This window comes from Pelophylax lessonae (assembly GCF_965119305.1).
Source record: "Pelophylax lessonae genome assembly, chromosome: 5".
NCBI lineage: Eukaryota > Metazoa > Chordata > Amphibia > Anura > Ranidae > Pelophylax > Pelophylax lessonae.
The window spans coordinates 176,783,385-176,805,066 of NC_138772.1; the positions used below are offsets into that span (position 1 = coordinate 176,783,385).

General features: G+C 41.8%; 1 protein-coding gene across 1 annotated transcript in view; it reads left to right on the forward strand.

Moving 5' to 3' along the window:
* NPHP3 (nephrocystin 3) overlaps positions 1-21,682 on the forward strand; it is a 95,198-nt gene that overhangs the window by 40,985 nt on the left and 32,531 nt on the right. The window contains exons 12-18 of the mRNA XM_082259829.1: positions 1,087-1,230; positions 1,460-1,557; positions 6,528-6,630; positions 8,025-8,107; positions 12,851-12,989; positions 17,332-17,496; positions 19,796-19,893. Coding sequence (XP_082115955.1) covers positions 1,087-1,230; positions 1,460-1,557; positions 6,528-6,630; positions 8,025-8,107; positions 12,851-12,989; positions 17,332-17,496; positions 19,796-19,893 — 830 coding nt within the window. The remainder of the gene's footprint in view (positions 1-1,086; positions 1,231-1,459; positions 1,558-6,527; positions 6,631-8,024; positions 8,108-12,850; positions 12,990-17,331; positions 17,497-19,795; positions 19,894-21,682) is intronic.

Sequence of the window (21,682 nt, forward strand, 5' to 3'; positions counted from 1 at the left end):
TTCCACTCACCAATGAAGAATTGGACCTTTCTTTGTTATATTACACTTCAGACCCTCAGTCAGATGATTTGCTGTGGCCATTATTATGTGAACAGAGGGAGTCTACTCCAAATAATATTTGTAGTGTCAGTAGTCCCTCCAGAGTCTGCAAGTTTTTTTTTTTTTTTTTCTCTTTTATTGATTGGTGGACACACAGCACAGTAAATCTAAAAAAAGAATTGAGACAGAGACTTGGCTATTAATATACTCAACACCAGACGCTGATCCACTCCTGACCAGAGGATGCTAAGGGCTTAACCAACCAAAAAATAAAACAGGATCAGGACCCCTGAGACTTGCATCACCAGAAACAAGGCTTCAAGGTGAAGTGGTAAACCCTGCTAGAGGATAGTTTTCTAGCCTAAGCATAGTGGAAAAGAAAGCCTTAGAGAAACCTTCGTCTCCAGGCCATGCATTTAAGGTGGTTATAAACCTCAGACAATAAATATGAAAAAAACATATTCCTTTTTAGTGTGTACTTGTCTCAATTAAGAGCACTAAGTGTAATTCCTGTCTGCTGCTTCATTCCTCTGCTGTCAGCATTAATACCTTATGACAAGTTTTCCTGACACAAGGTGACAGGGAAGGGACCTCCAGCTAATTGAAAGCCTCAGCTCTGTTCCTTTGTGCTGTGTGAAGGGGAGTGTGTACCTTTCCTCCAATCAGCTCTCAGACCTCTCCTCACTGATGTAACTTCAGCTCTCCGCCCCCTAATTTTTTCAGAGCTGAGAGATCCTGTGTAAATTCTGCACTTCAAATGGATGTAGGGGAAAGATGGCTGTAGATAAACAGGTACAACCTAAAGTGGTTGTTAAGCCACTGTCAAATCTTTGTATAATCCTGTGTTTTATGAAAAAAAAAATGCAGACTACTGTATACCTGATTTCAGAGCGCCGCTCGGCGCTCACGTGACAGGCCATCTCTCCTGATCTGACAGCTAGAGCGCGAGGAGCCAAAAATCCCCCACTGATGTCAGTCGGGAGGAGAGGAGAAAGTTCTTAGTACATCACAAATTAAACCACATGTATTTCTTTGCTCTGAGTACAGCTAATGCAACATTCCTGGTCAGTCTCATCGCTCTCGATGGATCCTGGAAAGTTCTTGGAAGAATTTCCTCACTGGCTTGAAAAACTTTCCATTCGCTACCAGGGCAACATCATCATCATTATTGACTCCATTGACCAAATAGAGGTAAGAGCCAGTTGTTTTTTAAAGTTGTATTATTTTCATTTACAAGAATTGTACACTGTGATAACATTGAGAATGATATTAGTTCTCTCATAAGAACCCAGGTATTTGCTTTACAATTAATTTTCATTTGGTGACAGTAAATCATTAAAATGGTTTGTTAAAAGAAGCCGTACAATAGTATTTAAATAACATTTCAAGGCTACTGACCCATCATTTCTTCTATTCATAGCAACCAGAAAAGCACATGAAATGGCTCATTGATCCTTTACCAGTGAATGTTCGAGTAATTGTCTCAGTGAATGTGGAAACATGTCCTCAGGCATGGAGGTAAGTCGCAAATAACTCCCAAGGAATATCTTTGGTGAGGAAACTACTAATAATTGGTTAGCACCTCCGCCTAGCAGCAATAAGTTTGTCGGTTCAAATCCCAAACACAGCACTGCCTGCTTGGAGTTTGCATGTTCTCCCTGTGCCTGTGTGGGTTTCCTCCGGGTACTCCAGTTTCCTCCCACACTCCAAAGACATGCTGGTAGATTAATGCTCCTATCTAAAATTGGACCTCTGTATGAATGTGAGTTAGGGATCTTAGATTGCAAGCTCCTTGAGAGCAGGGACTGATGTGAATGTCCAATATGTACGTAAAGTGCTGTGTAAGATCACGGCGATATATACTGTATGTACTTGTAGTAAATAAACCAAAAATAATGAATTGCCTGCTGGCATATTGTAACTTTTGCCTCTGGTTTAGTTTTCGCCAAAGGAATATCATATTTTTTAGACGTAGCCTTACCTTACTATGGGTTACTGCTTATACCCCAACACTTATATACCACATTTACAAAAAAAAAACTAGGTTCTGTATCTATTTATACTATTTTTCTGTCATTGGCTGACTTAGATTTTGCACCCCCATTTGGTTGAGTGAGATTTCTTAAATTTCACAGTTACTGATCAAGCGAAAGGGCCCTCCACTCTGCAAACAGTATATTTTCTGCTAGTGGAGACTCTGTAGAAGTAAATGATTTTGTACATCCACAATACTCCTACAAAAGTTAATCTTAATCAGACTATATTTTTAGTCACACAAGCAATTTAATGTATAAACTTTAAACTACTTAAAGTGGAACTTCAGTCAGAAAATTAAGTCCTGCTAGATGACTTCAGGCTGGCCCCTTTGCAGGTATAGCTTTGTAAAACCTTAAAGTGCCTATACTGTTTCAAATTCAGTAATATACTGTCTCACTCTACCCTGCACATTCCAGTTGCTCTCCATTTTTAGGCAGTGCCAAGTTTGTAGAGGCCGATCTCCTATCCTTTACAGCTAAGGCAGCTGCTTCTGTTTGATCTGCAACTGCCATGGTGCTGCACATGTGTGACAGTTAGCAATTCTGGCATTCCAGGATTGTAACTGTTTTTTGAAACAGTTAAATTGATGGGTTTAGTTCCGCTTTATGATTTACTGCTGTTCAGGGGCTGTGGGCTTCATCAAAATGGCAGCCTCCAGCAAGAGGAAACAGGTACAAAGATGGAGGCAAATATCCAGTATTACACTGTCTCACTCTGCCCTGCACATACTCAGTTGCTCTCCATTTTTATGCACTGCCAGGTTTGTAGAGGCCGATCTGCTGACAGCCTTAAAGCAGAATTCAACCCTCCTATCCTTTACAGCCAAGGCAGCTGCTTCTTTTTGATCTGCAACTGCCATGGTGCTGCACGTGATCAGTTATGACACCAGCCATTTGATTGTGTGGCAGTTTAGTTGAGGACACAAGCAAATGTAAATGTTAGCAATTCTGGCAATCCAGGAATGTAATTGTTTTTTTGAAACAGTTAAATCGATGAGTTTAAAGCGGAGTTCCAGCCTTTTCACTCACCTGTCCAACGGTCCAGCGATGCGGCCGCCGAAGCCTCGATCCTCTTCCCTCTGGTCTCGGCGGCGCCGGCATCACTGCTGTGGGCACCCGGCTGTGACAGTTTGCGGCTTCACAGCCGGGTACCCACTGCGCATGCGCGAGTCGCGCTGTGCGTCTTGATTGGCCGGCAATCTTCTGGGACCTCTGACATGTCCCAGAAGATTGCAGGGAGGAAGGGGGAGAGGAGAACTTCCGTTCAGGGGGCCGCGGCGCTCCGAGCGGAAGTGGGAGCGGGTACCTGTCAAAACTAGGTACCCGCTCCCCCCCCCCAAAAAAATTACATGCCAAATCTGGCATGTCAGGGGGTTAGAATACCTAAAGCGGAAGTTCCACTTTTGGGTGGAACTCCACTTTAATTCTGCTTTATGATTTACTGCTGTTCAGGGGCTGTGGGCTTCAGCAAAATGGCAGCCTTCGGCAAGAGGAAAGGGTTACAAAGCTTGAGGCAGTTTACAGTACACACTAATTTTGGTTTCATAATTATTAATGTGGAATGTATGTTCCTTGCTAAAGAACATTTTTTTTATCAAGTTGTTATGTGTAAATTTCCGCTTTAAAACTGCACAGTTTCATCTCTTATATTTGGTAACATTTTTCATCTAGATTTTAAATTGCACAAATTGGTAAATTCCGAGGTTAAATAGAAAATAGAGGACACACACTTAAAATGTTCAGTCTTTTGGAGAGACAACGGCACCCGTTCTCTTTAATTTTTAATTTTTATATATTTAATTTTATATATTTAATTATTTAAACACATTTTACTACATTCTTATATCATTTTCTTTATTTACAAGCCTTGCAAAGTTATTAAGAATCTGACAGTTTCGGGAGTGTGGGATCCTACTTATTGCTGCTAAGTCACTGCCCCCTGCAGTATCTCATGCTAATACTGACAGCGGGAGTCATTTGCAGTTAGTTGGCTGTAATGAAAGATTTTTCATCATGCGGCCCTGACACCTTCAGAGAGATTCACTGGAGATGTCAGAGCAAGAGCTATCTGTCTGCAACAGCTCCTGCTAGCTGTAGCCACTTCCATACTCAATGACTACTGAGACTTTCTGGAGTTGACTGCAAGGGGTTGGGCAATAACCTACTCAATGTTAAAACAATAATTGTGCACTACCCCTGTGAATAATAAACCTATATCAAATAAACCCTAAATAGTGTAAAACACAATTAGGAGTGGAACTGCTGCTATCACCTAAATGTGTTCCCACATCCTAAATAATAAACCATAAAATTGTGTCACAGCATTGTTCAAATTAACATATAAATAAAAACAGTGGCTAAATAAAAACTTGATACAAAAAATGAGTTACAGTGCAAAGGAAGCAACCTATATATTAAAGTGCAATCCAAAATGAGCAATTCATAAAGTGCAAAAAAAGTGCAGCAAAATTCAGCATCTTTAAACAATTAAAGTGCTTGTGTTGAAAAACTTCTTAAATGGCTTGAAAGTACAATCCACAAATAAACAACTCCTAAAAGTGCAAAAGGGCAAAAAAATCCAACGTCTCTAGTCAATTCAGGTGCCAGTGTGAATCACTCGGTGTGTGTCCCCCTCCTTTAATCGTGCTCAGATCACCAGGTGAAGTGCCTGCTCACCTCAATTGTAGACCCGCTAGGGGTCGACCCAGCACATTAATAAAAGTACTCTCTGGCATCTGATCGCTAAACAGCTCCACACCCCTTAGCAGTGCTCCAGAATGACATATAAGAGGAAAAAGACAATCTCCAATAGTGCTGTACCCGATTTAGAAGTTGCAATTAAAACATAATCCCAGCCTTATACATTACACCCACATTTATTAGAAGAAAAAACAGCATATAAAAACAATTCCAGCAGTATTCCAATATGTAGCATCAAACCTGCCCACTGCTTGGTACCTCTACGCGTTACGCCACATCCCACATTGCTTCAACTGGAGGAAAAAACCTTTTGGAGTTGTTTATTTGTGGATTGCACTTTCAAGCCATTTAAGAAATGTTTCAACACAAGCACTTTAATTGTTTAGAGACATTGAATTTTGCTGCACTTTTTTTGCACTTTAGGAATTGCTCAATGTGGATTGCACTTTATTATATAAGATGTTTCCTTTGCACTGCAACTCATTTTTTGTAAAAAGTTTTTATTTAGCCACTGTTTTCATTTATATGTTTATTTGAACAGCGCTGTCACGTAATTTTATGGTCAATGACCCATTCAGTTGCCTGGAAAAGCCACAGGATTGTTTATCAATGGTGTTTATTAAAATTTTCAAAGACAAGAAAGAAATACAATTAACATTGCATGTTCGTGACAAATAGATTCTTTGTCACTGATCCTCTCCCACACAAAATACATTAAAAATATAACCAAATAGTTAACAAGAGGTTATTACTGACATGATTATTGCAAAATATGGAAACCAGGAGATAAGGTTACTTGCAAATTGCAAAATTTTACCAGTGATGCAATCCAATTCTAACTGTTATCTCATTAAGTAATTATAGTAATCTGGTGAAAACGAGATAGTCTATGCCAGGAAATAGATTTGAGCCAAGTATCTTGACTCTCCTAGTATACACTTCAGCATACATTATCTCCTAATTGAGGGAGAGTAATCCCATATTTCGAATAGGTAAATTGACACCCCCCTAAAACTAATAAGGACGTTCTGCAGTGTAGAGAATAGACAGAAAGATCTGAAGACAAGAAGGAAAAAGTAGGTAAAATATATTACCTGCGTACTCACACTCCTCTCCAGGGAATGGCCTAAGCCAAACCAGCTTGGGAATCATCTGTAGAATAATTGATCCAGGGGCTCCAGACTTTCTCAAACAGTTTAACCTTATCATTCAAAATGGCTAAAAGGTGTTCATTTATCATAATCCTGAATATCAGAAGTCAATAGGTATGATAGCTGACCTCCATGACCTAGCGATCGCAATCCTCGCTGCCATAAATGAAGGTAATTATTAGTTTAGAATTTCTCGGGGCATTCTCCACCGGGTTGCCTAATAATGCTTGTTTCAGGGACTTTTGCAGATTAACCTGGGTTAGGGAGTAGATAAAATTATATACTCGAATCCAGTAACGCCCACAGGTTTGTTTTAATGTATGCAGTTTAGGATGAGTTTTGACATCCATAGATCCATATTGTTTGTTCACAAAAAGGGATTTGTTTTTTGGGGGGGTCTATGTTTCATTCACTGATGCCAAGGTGGGTGATTCCAAGATGCCCAGATAATCCCACCTATGCCCAATAAGTGCATCAATCTTTCACTTTTTCCCATTCTCTACAAACAATAATTTGACTGGTTATTATAGACTGTACACTTTTGATGAAAATTATGCAGAACACCTATTTTTCATTTTTGCAATTTTTCTTTGATTTACAGGTTGTGGCCAACTCTTCATCTCGATCCATTAAACTCTAATGATGTGAAGTCGCTTTTAAATCTTGAATGCAGTGGAGCCAGTATTGTACTGACCAAAGATCAGGTTAATTGTTTTACTCTTTTTATGAGTTTCTGTTCTATTGTTACTGCTTAAAGTGGAACTTTACCCAAAAGGGGAAGAACTGTTCTTCCTCCTCCCCCTTCTCCTTTACATTTGGCACTTTAGTTTTTTTTTGGGGGGGGAACGGGTACCTGATTTTGACAGGTACCTGCTCCAGCACTTCCGGTCAGATGGCCGCGGCGATCTGCCAGCTGTGAAGCTGCAAGGCTTCCCTGTTGGTTTCCATTAGTCAAGATGCTGGCCCCTGGTACATCTCTGATGTGTTTCGCTGTATATAGGCCTTGTTTACACAGGAGGCCCTTTAAAAATAGGCAGTTAAACTTAGGTTTTACTGCCCCCCCCCCAACTTTTCAGCTACTAGTTAACATGGCCCTTGGCCATTGCAGTACACACTTCAGCGGTTGCAATTAGCAGGCAGTTTCGCTGTAACGTGGACTCCATTCAAGGGTATAGGGCTGTGCTGCAATCACTCTTTAACTGTTTGTAATGCACTTGGTTGCAGGACAGTGTTGCGATGAAGGAGAGTTAAAACAGGAGTCCAATAAGTGACCTATCTCCCCTAAGCCGCCTGTCAAATTCTTCTGAAAAGTGATTCACCACAGATTGTTTTTCAGAGGGAAGGCAATGATGGCCGCGAGTCCTAATGAAAATATTATAAGTGAAATGTTTAAACAGCCTGGATAAGTCAGGGTAAATTTGCCAGACTTGTTGCTATGTAAAGTTTCTCTGCGGGCTGCTTAAAGTGGAACCTCACTCTCTCAGTCAACATTGGCTAGTTGTAATTCTTATGCTGCTGGCATTAGTAAATAGATAAGAAATTATAACATATTTACTTGTTTTAAACTTTTTTTTTTTTTTTACATTTCTTTAGTTACTTCCTAGTTTCCATTCTTAGGCAAATGATGTCATACATCCCAGGAGTCTTCAGGAAGGGAGGAGGGGCTTTCTCAACTAAGCACACCCTCTTGCCTGCTTGTCTGAACTAAGGGCAGATGGATTCCAGGAAATAAATGCTACATGAATCATCTGCCCTTACTCAAGATGGCGCATCCAGAAATGCCTGGGGGGTGTTTTTCAAAGTGATTTCTCAGCAAAATAAAGCATGAAGGCATTGCTTTAAATATTATAAAGGATTTAAATAGGGTTTTTGGTTTGTGGAACTTAAATGCAGTGTGGGTTTGTCTGCTGTGGGCAAATTAATCTAACTAGCATGTTGGAATGCTTAGTGAGCATCAGAATTTACTTTTCGTAACCTGTTTTCAGCGAGGTCACCAAACATGGTACTGTGATGGGCATTTTTAGCATACAGGAGCATTAAATGGGAATTCCTTTGATATTTTATGAGTACATTGTGTTTTGTATTATTTTTTTTACAGGAAAGGAAACTGGAAAAGCACTGTCGATCTGCCACACCCTGCAATCCCTTATATGTTACTTTGCTGGCTAGATCTCTCATTTGGTATGTTAAAGAGGACTTTGGTTTCTTCACTTATCTCTTTCTACCTAATTGGTCTTCTTAGACACAATCAACATGTGCAAAGAACTGGAACATCAAATTTTAGGCATAATTTGAATACCTTACATAAAAGCACAGTTAAAATTTGATCTTAAGGCCAATAACTGTCAGGAGAGGCTCATGTATGATGAGGCTAATTTATTAATAGGTGTTTTGCAATTAAAATTGGTTGCACTAAAATATATAATCCTTTGGATTTCAGTATTATCTGTATGCAAATTATACACAAATTGGTCATTCTGCTGTTATCCTGTCCTTTCTTCTGAAAAACCTGACTGCATGCCTTACTGCTGTTTTGATTGTATGTCCTGCTGCTTAACATGTAAAGTGGATAATACTAAAGTGCTTATCATTCCTATGTTTCTCAACTCCTCAACCTTGCTGCTTGGGGAATCATTTTGGCACTGAAGTCTCATTCTCTCCACTCATTCATGCTTTAACAACTGCCTTTCATCTTTGGCTAAGGAATATCTGATCTGCCCTTTTTCTCATGCATGATACATCTAAAGTACTGGTGCATGTTTTAGTTTTTTGCCATCTTGACTTATGAAGTACTTTCCTTATGCCTCTTATCTAGTAAACAGATTGGACTGTTTTTAACACTTCAGACCAGCTCAGCAACTCTGTGATTTCTGCTCCTTTCTTTTAGTTCCTGCACTGGCACTCCCTTTTAGTTCCTGCACTGGCACTCCCTTTTAGTTCCTGCACTGGCACTGGTAATCCCTGTTCTAATGTGAAGCCCCCAACAGTCTAGTCCTTTTTTTATTTTCAAGTATCTTTGCTGCACCAATGAGCTTCTTTCTTGCTTCCTGGTCTCTTACTCACAGCTCCAGGTTCTCTCACTTGGAGCACCTCTTCTTCTATGGGTCATCAACCATTCACTATCTTTCCAAATCTTTAAATGCATTCATATTTTCCTAAAGAAATATAACCTTCATTTACGATGACATCTCCCTTCCAAAATCTATTGTTTGAGAAAACCTGTGTGTATAGAAAACTCCTTCTAACCTGCTTCTGACCTTCTAGTTTTCTTCAAGATGCTTTTTAGGTCCCATTTGCATTTACTTCTATAGAGGAAAAAGCAGGTATCACACAAACGAATGCCCATGTTCACAATGACGTTGCAATATAAAGCTTGACTCTGGTTAAATTCTGTAATGGCTCAGCTTAAACTGCTGTACCCTCTTTTCTCTCCTTTATATCCAAAAAGATAGCGTGGCAGAATGTTGATGTTCAGCTATGTTGTAGTATCTATAGTCAACACTGATAGCCCAACTAATACCCATTCATGGTTGGCTTAAGCCAAGCTGGGATAACGCAGGAATCAGGCTTGTACAGTAACAGATGCAGCAGTTATATCCTTGTTTGAATCCTTACATAACAATGTCTACAAACTACGGGACATATACTGAGAACCTCCCTCATAAAAACCTCCAAAATGTTAACTCATGTATTTATCACACTCTGGGCCTTCATTTACCAACCCTATATGGGGTAATTCTCTTCTTCCTGAATTCTTGCAGTACCCAGCGTTGGTTATTGGTCCTCCAGGGGTCTTAAGTTTTTGCATGAATTGTTTCAGAAGGGCCAAATTAGGAATTTTCCTACAACACAGAGTTTGGGGTTCCCTCAACACATCTTCTCTTTTATCTTCAGGTGAGACACAGGGTTAACACTCAATTTAAACACTTCAACAGACCCCCTTAGAAACACTATTACTATCCTCAGCCGAGACCAAACAAATGTCTGGGTGCTATTTGGAAACTCTTAGCAATAAGTTCATATCATCCCCACAGAGGTAGATCTAAATGGCATAACGTATTTCCTCAGCTCTCTGAAGAAGATTGGGAAGATTTTGACGAAATGTACAGGACATCAGTAATTTCCTCTAAGGATAGGCTATTAGGCTTATACAACTTATGCATGTATAGCCATTGGATTAGACATACTCCTATTTGTTTTTGCCTATGTGGTCAAGAGGTGGACATCTTTCATGCCTTGTGATTGTGTCCCTGGATACAAAGATTCTGGTTACAAGTATGTAAATTTCTCAAGTTAGCTGTGGGTCCCACAAATGCTCAATGTCCTAAGGTCTGATGGGGCTGGTGGAAAACATATAAGTTGGTTGTCATACCAAAAAAGCTACTGTGTTTTATGACCTTTTGCTCAAAAAAGAGTATTTTAAATACTTCCAGCCCAGCCTATTATAATAATACAGCTGAGCAGGAGCACCATTATGCTGGGTGTACGTAAAATGATGTCCTCCCACTTGCGTGTCTTGTGCGCACCCTAGGGGCTGTGCAGCTTTGTGATCTGTGACCCTCTGTGTCCAAAGGACACCGCAGAACACAGATCATTGTACCAGGCTTACCCTGGTATCATGTGATCCCTGTGACCAATCACAGCGATTACATGTCAATTGTACACAATGGCTTTCTTACATAGCCATTCATTGTGTACTACTTTGATCTATGTGATTGGTCACAGTGATCACATGGCACAGGGCCAGCCGCTGCACACATGCACACCTGTACCATGTGATAGATATGGCCAATCACAGCTATCACAATTGTACACAATGGCAAATGAATGGGTGTCTTTCATGAAAAAATGATTGCTTATATAATGATCACCACTGTGATCCCAAGGACCCCCTGAGAAAGTTCCGTGATCTGTGATGAAACGCATTAGAGCAGAGCCTGTGACGTCATTGTGCATCACCATGAAATAGACTGCTAGCTTCTGGTGATTATACAGCCGAATACCTGCGGGTGTATTAGTGACCCTAAGGGGACCCTGCACCCCCTATGTGTATAGCGAGTTATCAGAGTGCACCAGAGGCAGTGCACCTACAAATGTGATCTTTCATTCTTTCTTTAATTTTAAATAAAGATCAGATTTTTATACAGTTCAAGCACTGTGTCAGTTTTCTCTTATCCGTATGCTACATGTATAAGGGAAAACTGCATAAGGTGAATAAAAGTCCCAGGACCAACAGAGAAGCTGCCATCCACTGGATCTATACCCGTAAGGGGAAGGTGCATTTAGACCCTGTGTAGGGTCTCCCGGGAAGGTAAGTGCATAGTTTGACTATACTAGTAATCTAATTTGACTATAGTTTGACTATAATAGTTTGCGATATTTGATCTATGACTACTATCACAGAGTTTTCCGGGATGTTCACCTATTGAAATAAAATAGATGTCCTTTTTTCCCACAAATAGAGCTTTCTTTTGATGGTATTTGATCACCTCTGCGGTTTTTATTTTTTGCACTAAAAATAAAAAAAGAGCAACAATTTTGAAAAACAAAAAACAAAAACAATATTTTTTTTACTTTCTGCTATAAAACACATCCAATAAAAAAAATGTAAAAAATCAAATTTCTTCATCAATTTAGGAAAGTTTGTATTCTGCTTCATATTTTAAGTTAAAAAAATCCCAAAAAGCATATATTAATGGGTTTGCGCAAAAGTTATAGCGTCTACAAACTATGGAATGGATTTATGTTTTTTTAATTGTTTTTACTAGTAATGGCGGCGATCAGCCATTTTTAGCGGGACTGGGACATTGCGGCAGACAAATCTGACACCAAATGATGCTTTTTGGGGACCAGTGACACCAATACAGTGATCACTGCTAAAAAAAAAAATGCACTGTCACTGTATAAATGACACTGGCAGGGAAGGGGTTAACATCAGGGGTAATCAAAGGGTTAACTGTGTTCCCTGGGTGTGCTTTATTACTGTGTGTGGGGGGGGGGTGGACTGACTGGAGGAAGAGAGACATCTGAGTTCCTGATTAGCAGGAACACGAGATCTCTCTCTCCCTCTGTGACAGAATGGTGGTCTGCGTTGTTTACATAGGCAGACCTCTGTTCTGCCTCTCCTACGAAAGATCAGTTGTTCCCCGTGGCCATTGGGGCCGCCAGACCCACTGATTGGCTCCCACTGCGTACAATCACAGCACGCCCCAGAGCCGACAAAGAGAATCATGTACACGTACATGATTTTGCGCTTAAGGGCAACCCTGCCGCAGTAAATGTACGTGGGCGGTCCTTAAGTGGGTAAAGAGTAACTCCGCTGTTATTCTGAAGAAATCCCTGTGTGTTTCTCTGTGCCCATGTGCGTCTAATGGGTGTGGTTTCATAATTATCAACTCCAACAGGGCTCTAAAGAGGAAAATTGCAGGGTCTGCATCCCTTTTAGGTGTGATTTCCTATTGGCAGTATCTTACCAAAAATTACATTTTTGTTGCAGGGGATGCCAAAAATCTGACCTGTATCTTAGTGCAGACTTCTGGCAAAATCAGTGAGCCAATCACACAAGCAGGAAATGCTGTTTCTGGGGGGCGTTCTGTACACATTCTGTGTACAGAACACTTCCAGGTAGCCATATTGCATTGCAATTTACAGAAAATTACAGAGCTGCAAATTGAAAAGGAAAGATAATTTTTAAAAACATTCAATTACAATATAACCTGTGTCGCAATTGTATATGCGATATTATTATTTATTTATTTTAATTTTTTTTAGATTTTTTTTCTCCATGAAAGTGGAGTTACCCTTTTAAATATATGTTTTTTTTTGTTTTTTTTTTATAACATTGTTCTTTAATTTTTGGAAATAATCACTTGCTGCACAATGCTTGATATGTGTCAGTGAAATGTAGATATGATTTTTATGCAGGGCTGGGATTATGGGAAACATTACAGACACTTTGCAGCAATGTTTGCAGTGCCAGGATACAGTGTCACTATACAGACTTGCGCTTCGATCTGTGCAGGAGTTCATGTCAAGTGCAAAAGAGAAGAACTACATGAGGGAGGTAAGATCATAAATCATTCCAATTAATCTAAATATTTTCTTCGGTATGATGTATTTTATTTTTTTCAGGTACATGTAGCGCTGTCAATTTACGCTGCGCTTTACATATACATTGTACATTCACATCAGTCTCTACGCTCAAGGAACTTACAATCTAAGGTCCCTAACTCACATTCACATACTAGGGCCAATTTAGACAGGATCCAATTACCCTACCAGCATGTCTTTAGAGTGTGAAAGGAAACCGAAGTACCTGGAGGAAACCCACGCAGGCAGAGGGAGAACATACAAACTCCGGACAGGTAGAGTCTGGTATCAAATCTCCCGTCCCACCGGGAGACCCAGGCAACCAGCCTGTACGGCCGCTGAAGAGAAGACCCGATCAAAGCCGCATTCAGCTCTCATCGGGTCTCCATGTAAAAAACCCGGAAGTAATGTCATGACATCACTTCCGGGTACTTGGCGGCAAATTTAAAAAAATGTTAGCTTTTAAAACAGCCAAACTTGGCGTTTTGAATGCTTTTAAGTGCAGAGGACCCCCAGATCCCTCCACAACAGTACCTGTTGTGTCCGAATGTCCGAAAATATTGGCCAATATCAATATCTGATGACCAAAATATTGGTATCGGCATTAAAAAAATGATATCGGTCGATCACTAATATAAATAGGAAGATAGCTAATACCACTGTTCTGATATGAAGTGCCGGTTTCCACTAGTGCGACTTGTTGTGCGACTTGACACATGTCAAGTCTCACAGCAAGTCAAAAGCCATTTGTTTCAATCTGGCCCGTTTTCACTGCCGCGACTTCAAAAGTAGTTTGTGCACTACTTTTGAGCCGACTTCAGTGCGACTTCCCTCTATAATGAGGGACAAGTCGCACTGAATGCCGCAAGCAACTTTCACTACGAAGTCGCGCTAGAAGTAGCACGACTTCGTAGCCGCGGCAGTGGAAACGGAGCCGAAGTAATAGAACAAGGAAAAGAAAATTGCAAAGTAAATACTGTATGCTTATCTTTGTTATGGAAAGAATGTATATAAAAGCAAATGGCTAACAAGAGCAGAAGAGAACCTATTCAGGTAAGTAGCCATTATTGTAGCAAAGTCACAATACCTTTTAATGTCCTCAGTAGAGTGCAAACAAATTCCCTGCTAGAAATAGAGTACTTGGTAGGCTTCCTAAACAATTATTATATTGTATAGTACTCTGCATTTTGTGTTATTTTCACCATCCCTTTGTTTAATGGTGGCTGTAGACCTAGTATTTTCGGTTCTTGTGTCGGTTGACATTGGTAGAGAATACCAGACTTCCTCAGCAATGAGTATGAGTGGAAACAGCAGTGGGCTGTAGAGGATCAGTACAGCCAACTGCTCTTGTTTACTGGTAAACTGGAGCTGGAGCTGTCCTTGGAGCTCTCCCTTCTGCCACCTTCATAGACAGGAACAGGGTATAATCAGTGTTTAAATCTAAGTGTGCATGTGTTTATGAAAACCTGTGAGGGGAAAAAAAAAAAGAACTCATTACCGGTGTTAATTTAGTTGAATAAACTATTAAAATTAAATGAACACTATTTTCGTCAACTAAAATACGACAAAAACTAAAACAGATTAGATGACTAAAATACGCCTAACACTAAAATGGCATTTTAGTCAAAAGACTATAACTAAAACAAAATCGAAATTTGACGTCAAAATTAACACTGCTCATCACAGGAGTTGGGTCATGCCTGCACCTCTCAAATATGGAGGCAACTGTTTCTGACTTTCTTCTGAAATGAACAGTTCCTCGGTAGTAATAACTGGTCCTCTGGCTTCAGTATTTTCTAAGTCATTAGAAAGAAATTAGTCATATCTGGAAAATGCCAGTGATACATAGGAAGTGACACAAAGGTATTTTAAACCACATAAATAAAAGAGTTACTGTTTTGCAATTTTAGACTTCTATGTGTGTTGGATGGACTTTTGTAACTTTTCATTTTCTTTCTCTTCCTTTGAGGGGCACATGAATTCAAGTGCAGAGGGATTATATCACACCCTTTAGGATGTTTGGACGCTGGCAAACAGAAAAATTGCAAGCCAGCCAGCTCCCTATGTTTTTTTTTTTTTTTGCTTGCTAGTATCCTTGGAGATTGGACTCCTTTTGTTTCAGCCGTGCTGAAAAAAATCTAACAATTTTTTGCAAGCCTTCTTTAATGAAATTGTTTTCTCTGTGGCTTTAGTCAAGATTCCTTGTTGCACTGCTTCTTGAGCTGATCTCTATATAGCAGCTATCCAGAATGGCATTTCCTCAGTTTAATTTTGAGGTCGTAACCTGTACCCTGTTGAAATGTTCGTATAGGACTAGCCTGGAATGTGACCTTCAGGCGTTCCACATTGTGGTGCTTTCCAGACCCGAGTGTACTGTGTTATGGGCCATACACACTATAAGATTTTCTGAAGACTTTTTCCTTTAGACTTACCAAAACCATATAATATGAGGTCAAACCTAAACACTTTCAATTTGTATGCAATCTGGCAGGCCCTTGCACTACATAGAAAAGGTAAATCTGAAGGAAAAAGTCTTCAGAAAATCTTATAGTGTGTATGGCCCATTAGCAGCAGTGTTTTTTTCAGTGTCCAGACCCATGTCACAGCCCAAGGTATGTCTCTAAATATTCACGTTGTGAGTAAGGCTGATCAAGCTAAAGCAGTGGACCTGCTACCCCCTGTGGAAAGAACTACCCCACTGTTTACACCGCTGAGTGCCTTTCATATCACAACCAGTTTTACCAGGGTAAGGGTGAGAGACTGAATGCTACATCATTCACTGGGTGGATCGACACACATGTGCTCTCTTTTCCACCTTTCAGCCTAGAGGAAGCACCACTCAGCTTGCTGATTAGAAGGAACCGACACCTGTAACCGAGAACCTGAGAACCGTATTGTTAAAGGGTTGTCGTCACTGGAGTCTTCCTCAGGTCCCTTGGTTGAGGCCCAGTCCTCCCTCATGTCCATCTCCACATTACACTCTCTATTTTAGCACATGTCTGGAGCCTTGCGCATCTAAACCTTTGCCATGCATGCAGATGCGCAGAGCACTCCTGCTGGGTGTTGGGATGCTGATGATGCATCCACACAGTATCATAATTAACCATTTGAGGGATGTTGCCTCCTTGGGCCCTGCTCCTGACACTGTGATTAGCAATGCCACATGTGGCCAGAGTGTGCATCTGCCTCAATGTAACAGTTCTTGCAGAGGGGTTGGAAGGATCTCACCTTTTTCCTTCTACTTCAGCAGTATGTGCTTGTAGGCCTTCAGAGCCTGATTTTGAAGTTGAATATCCACTTCAATGAGTGGGGGGTTGATTGTGCATCTGGATGAGTGATCCTAAATTCCTGACAGTTCCTACTTGTCAGGGGCGTAACTACAGGGGTTGCATGGGTTGCAATTACAATCGGGCCCCATGCTCCAGGGGGCCTGTGCGGCTCCCCTGTACACCTGGAAAGGAGGGGCGGCAGGGGCAGCATGTAGAGAAATCACTGTCCTCCTTTTTCCTCCTGTAGCTGCAGGAGGAAAATGAAGGAGATTGGTTGCTCTGTGTGCTGCCCCTATCCAGTTCACTTTTATTCTGCGGTCTCTGGGACCCTTTGTGCTCCCCTGGCCCCCCCACCCACTGTGCTCCCTTCCCTCTCCTGAAGGGGATGTGTCACAATAGAGAACCAGGATGGGGTCAGTAAATATGTAATTTACCAGCTCCTTCCTTTTCTGAATGGACAGAGAGTCATAGTCAGTGACATTGTAAAAAAATAAAATAAAATTATATAAAATAATACAATTAAAATACCAAAAAATAAAAACTACTGACACCAGTGGGTGAACTTCTAGGATCGCAAAGGTCACACTTGCGACCAAGCCCTGGCATTCCACCACCGTGGGGAGGCCCCAAGATGGCAGGAAGGGGGCCCACTGTAGAACTTGTGAAAGGGTCCTGTTGCGGGACTGTAATAAAGGGCCCCACAACGAGAGTAAAGGGCCCCAGGATCAGTGGGAAGATCCCCAGGCTTGAAGGGAAGGGCCCCGGCCAGAGGTCCAGGGGGCCCTTCATGGTTTCTTGCACCGGGGCCCTGAAGGTTCTAGTTACGCCTCTGCTACTTGTGGACCTTTTCAGTGGCTGTTGCCCATCCCTCACTTGGACTGCTTTCGAAGGTCCCGATTGTATCTGAATTCCCGTGTCAGTCAGTGGACAAGAAAGAAAATAGGATTTTTCTACTCAGCCATGCAGTGTGGTTGCTGGCCAGTATTTTTTTACTATGTATGAACATTTCTTTATGCTGGACTTTATATTCTTCTGTCTTTCCTACAGATTCTTTGCCTTATCAGTGTCAGCCACAATGGTGTGAGTGAATGTGAACTGACGGAGCTGTGCTCAGGATTAACATGGCCAGTATTAAGTTTTCTGGTGTACCACCTTAATAAAATGGTTGTATTAAGATACAGCTGTGGTCTGCTCCAGTTTCAGCACTTACAGGTAAGGAATTTACATAGTTTTTGTTTGCTAGAACAGAGTTAAAATACAATTTATAGAAGCACCTATCTACAGTGCCTTGCAAAAGTATTCGGCCCCCTTGAACTTTGCGACCTTTTGCCACATTTCAGGCTTCAAACGTAAAGATATAAAACTGTAATTTTTTTGTGAAAAATCAACAACAAGTGGGACACAATCATGAAGTGGATATTTCAAACTTTTTTAACAAATAAAAAACTGGGCGTGCAAAATTATTCAGCCCCCTTAAGTTAATACTTTGTAGCGCCACCTTTTGCTGCGATTACAGCTGTAAGTTGCTTGGGGTATGTCTCTATTAGTTTTGCACATCGAGAGACTGAAATTTTTGCCCATTCCTCCTTGCAAAACAGCTCGAGCTCAGTGACGTTGGATGGAGATAGTTTGTGAACTGCAGTTTTCAGTTCTTTGCAAAGATTCTCGATTGGATTCAGGTCTGGACTTTGACTTGGCCATTCTAACACCTGGATATGTTTATTTGTGAACCATTCCATTGTAGATTTTGCTTCATGTTTTGGATCATTGTCTTGTTGGAAGACAAATCTCCGTCCCAGTCTCATGTCTTTTGCAGACTCCATCAGGTTTTCTTCCAGAATGGTCCTGTATTTGGCTCCATCCATCTTCCCATCAATTTTAACCATCTTCCCTGTCCCTGCTGAAGAAAAGCAGGCCCAAACCATGATGCTGCCACCACCATGTTTGACAGTGGGGATGGTGTGTTCAGGGTGATGAGCTGTGTTGCTTTTACGCCAAACATAACGTTTTGCATTGTTGCCAAAAAGTTTGATTTTGGTTTCATCTGACCAGAGCACCTTCTTCCACATGTTTGGTGTGTCTCCCAGGTGGCTTGTGACAAACTTTAAATTACACTTTTTATGGATATCTTTAAGAAATGGCTTTCTTCTTGCCCCTCTTCCATAAAGGCCTGATTTGTGCAGTATACGACTGATTGTTGTCCTATGGACAGAGTCTCCCACCTCAGCTGTAGATCTCTGCAGTTCATCCAGAGTGATCATGGGCCTCTTGGCTGCATCTCTGATCAGTCTTCTCCTTGTATGAGCTGAAAGTTTAGAGGGACGGCCAGGTCTTCGTAGATTTGCAGTGGTCTGATACTCCTTCCATTTCAATATTATCGCTTGCACAGTGCTCCTTGGGATGTTTAAAGCTTGGGAAATCTTTTTGTATCCAAATCCGGCTTTAGACTTCTCCACAACAGTATCTTGGACCTGCCTGGTGTGTTCCTTGTTCTTCATGATGCTCTCTGCACTTTAAACGGACCTCTGAGACTATCACAGTGCAGGTGCATTCATACGGAGACTTGATTACACACAGGTGGATTCTATTTATCATCATTAGTCATTTAGGTCAACATTGGATCATTCAGTGATCCTCACTGAACTTCTGGAGAGAGTTTGCTGCACTGAAAGTAAAGGGGCTGAATAATTTTGCACGCCCGATTTTTCAGTTTTTTATTTGTTAACAAAGTTTGAAATATCCAATAAATTTCGTTCCACTTCATGATTATGTCCCACTTGTTGTTGATTCTTCACAAAAAATTACAGTTTTATATCTTTATGTTTGAAGCCTGAAATGTGGCAAAAGGTTGCAAAGTTCAAGGGGGCCGAATACTTTCGCAAGGCACTGTAACTGGAGTTATGGGGCATATTTAAATGTAATTTTGCCTATTCACCCTGGCATTCCTCATAAAAAGCAACTTAGATGCGGTTTGCATATTCCATAGGGCCACAATTATGCTGAAATTGCACCAAGTAGTCATGCTGTGTTACATTGATTAGAACAAGCACCATTGAAAACAATGTCATTTCTATTGTTATGCGTTTCTATGCGACTCACATCTAAAATCACACGAGTGTGAATAGAGCCTTAAAGGAAGCTGTATTTTCTCATTGACACAAGCTCAAAGATTGTCAACACTGTAAAGGGTGTTGAAGGAGGGTTCTTTTCTGACTGTAACTAGCAGCCCTGAGCTGGAGCAGGAGACAGGTCAGTGTCCATGAAGTCAGACACTAGGCTGACATTTTCGCTCTGAGAGAGAAAGGATATGGCGAACTTTAAGGGTTACAGCTGTATTCTTACAAATCGCACATAGGCTAACTAAATTTAATCAAATGGTCAATAGTGTGCAACCATAATACAAATATTTTGGAATGATAAGATAATGTATGTTTGAAATGAAGCATAGATCTAAAGGAAATGCATGTGTGATGCAGAGCTGACAGTGCATCATATTTTGTTTTGTTTCTAGGCAGGTGAGGCTGTTAGAATGGAGTATATGCAAGGAGGTCAAAATATTGTTTCAGAGTACAGAGAAAAACTTGTGCAATACTTCACTGTACAACTAAGGTATTGTATGTCTACCCACTTTACTTTAAAGTTTATTTTTTGTGTATGTATGATATTTTTTCATTTTAAATCCCTGTATTATGTCTTCATGCCTTTGAATCTGCTTTACTGAGGTGTGTTTATGTATGTAGTAAGAACGTGGAGGTGTTTTTAAAGAAACTTAAGCCGGTCATAGATGCAAATACTGCCAATGGCTATATATATATATATATATATCCAATGGTTGCCACCGCACACAAATCAGGGATAAAAAATGGGCCCGGGTGCGCAGGAGAGACAGCGCATGTAAACCAAAGAAGAGAGCGGCACTCGCGGGTCTTGAAAGGTGAACGGACAATGACGGTTTAATCGAGGTTTCGACGAGGCACAAGCTCGTCTTCCTCAGGAGGGAAACGTAGATTAAACCGCCATTGTCCGTTCACCTTTCAAGACCATGAGTGCCGCTCTCTTCTTTGGTTTATATAGATATATATGTATATATATATATATATATATATTTACTGTATATATTTCTTTTTGGCTCATTGATGGACACAGCTCCTGTTTTTTTTTTTCCTGCGAGATCTACAATCAACTGCAGGACTGGGCGATGGGCTGGATAATCTAGATCCAGTGGTCACCCCAGTCTGGGCAGTCCACAGCTCCACACTAGGTCGGCCGCGACAGGCCTCATCCTGGACTGGGGCGGCCAGCGAGTTAAATGTCTCGTGGGGACACATATGCCTGGGCGCCAATAGTCAGCGTCACAGTGTTACCTTGGCCGACAGCCCCCCACTTCGATGGAGAGGAGGTTCTGTCTTGGGAGTGTTACCCACACACACACTGCACTGGTTAGTAGATGGCCCCTTCCCTCCTTCCTGAATGGTAAGTGGGGCGCAGGTACTCCCTGGGGTGGTCGGTCCCTCCGGGGTTCACCTCCATCCCCCCCTCACTCCCACCCCTCACCCCCCCCTTTTCTGCCATTAGGCCTGAGGAGTGGGTGACCAGGCTTCCGTGGGTCCACGCTGCTCGTAGTCGGACCCGCTGGTAATTGAGGCCACGGCTCTGCGGCCTTCTGGCCAATTGTGCTGTGGAGTAGCCCTATTGACGGCTGGCTCTGGCTCTGGCCCTGGCTGTTAACAGCACCCCCTTGATCAGTCCAGGTCCCCTCGGTCCTCACACTCGAGGCCGGGCGCCCACAAATTTAGGCTCTGGCTTGCAGCCTACTAGGCCAATGCGGCCAAGCCAGGCCCCTCCTTTTGGAGGGGCGGTACCGCGGAGATGGTATGGTTCACTGGCATAGGTTATGGGCGCCCATCCCTGTGGACGTTGTGGCGTCCTAGGGGGGATTCTTTTTACGGGACTACCCAGATCAGAGAGGCACTGGTGGCGGGCGGCTTCCCTTTGGGGGGGGGGGGCTCTTTTTTTGCGGCCTCCTCTGCAGGGGAATGTGAGAATGATTCCCCTTGGAGGGGCATGAGCGGTCGGCGCCCCTGTGTGGGGTCTCAGTCGGCGACCCCCTCTGGGTTTTTTTGTTTGTGCCTCATTTGTCACCAGATCCTGAATCTGGCTCTGTCGCCACGGACGTGCCCGCCCTGTGGGGTTGGTAGCCACGTTCACTGACCTGTCTGCTAGTGAGGATGATTCCTCCACAGCTGTAGCTGCGCTCGTGAGGCGCTGGTTGACGCATTGTTTGCATCCGTGCGGATGACTTTGCAGATTGAGGGTGCAGCTAAGGCGGCTGCGTAGGTGGCCGTCCCTCCTTTTTTTGGCACTCACTAGCCGTCTTGCACGGCAAACGTGTTTCCTT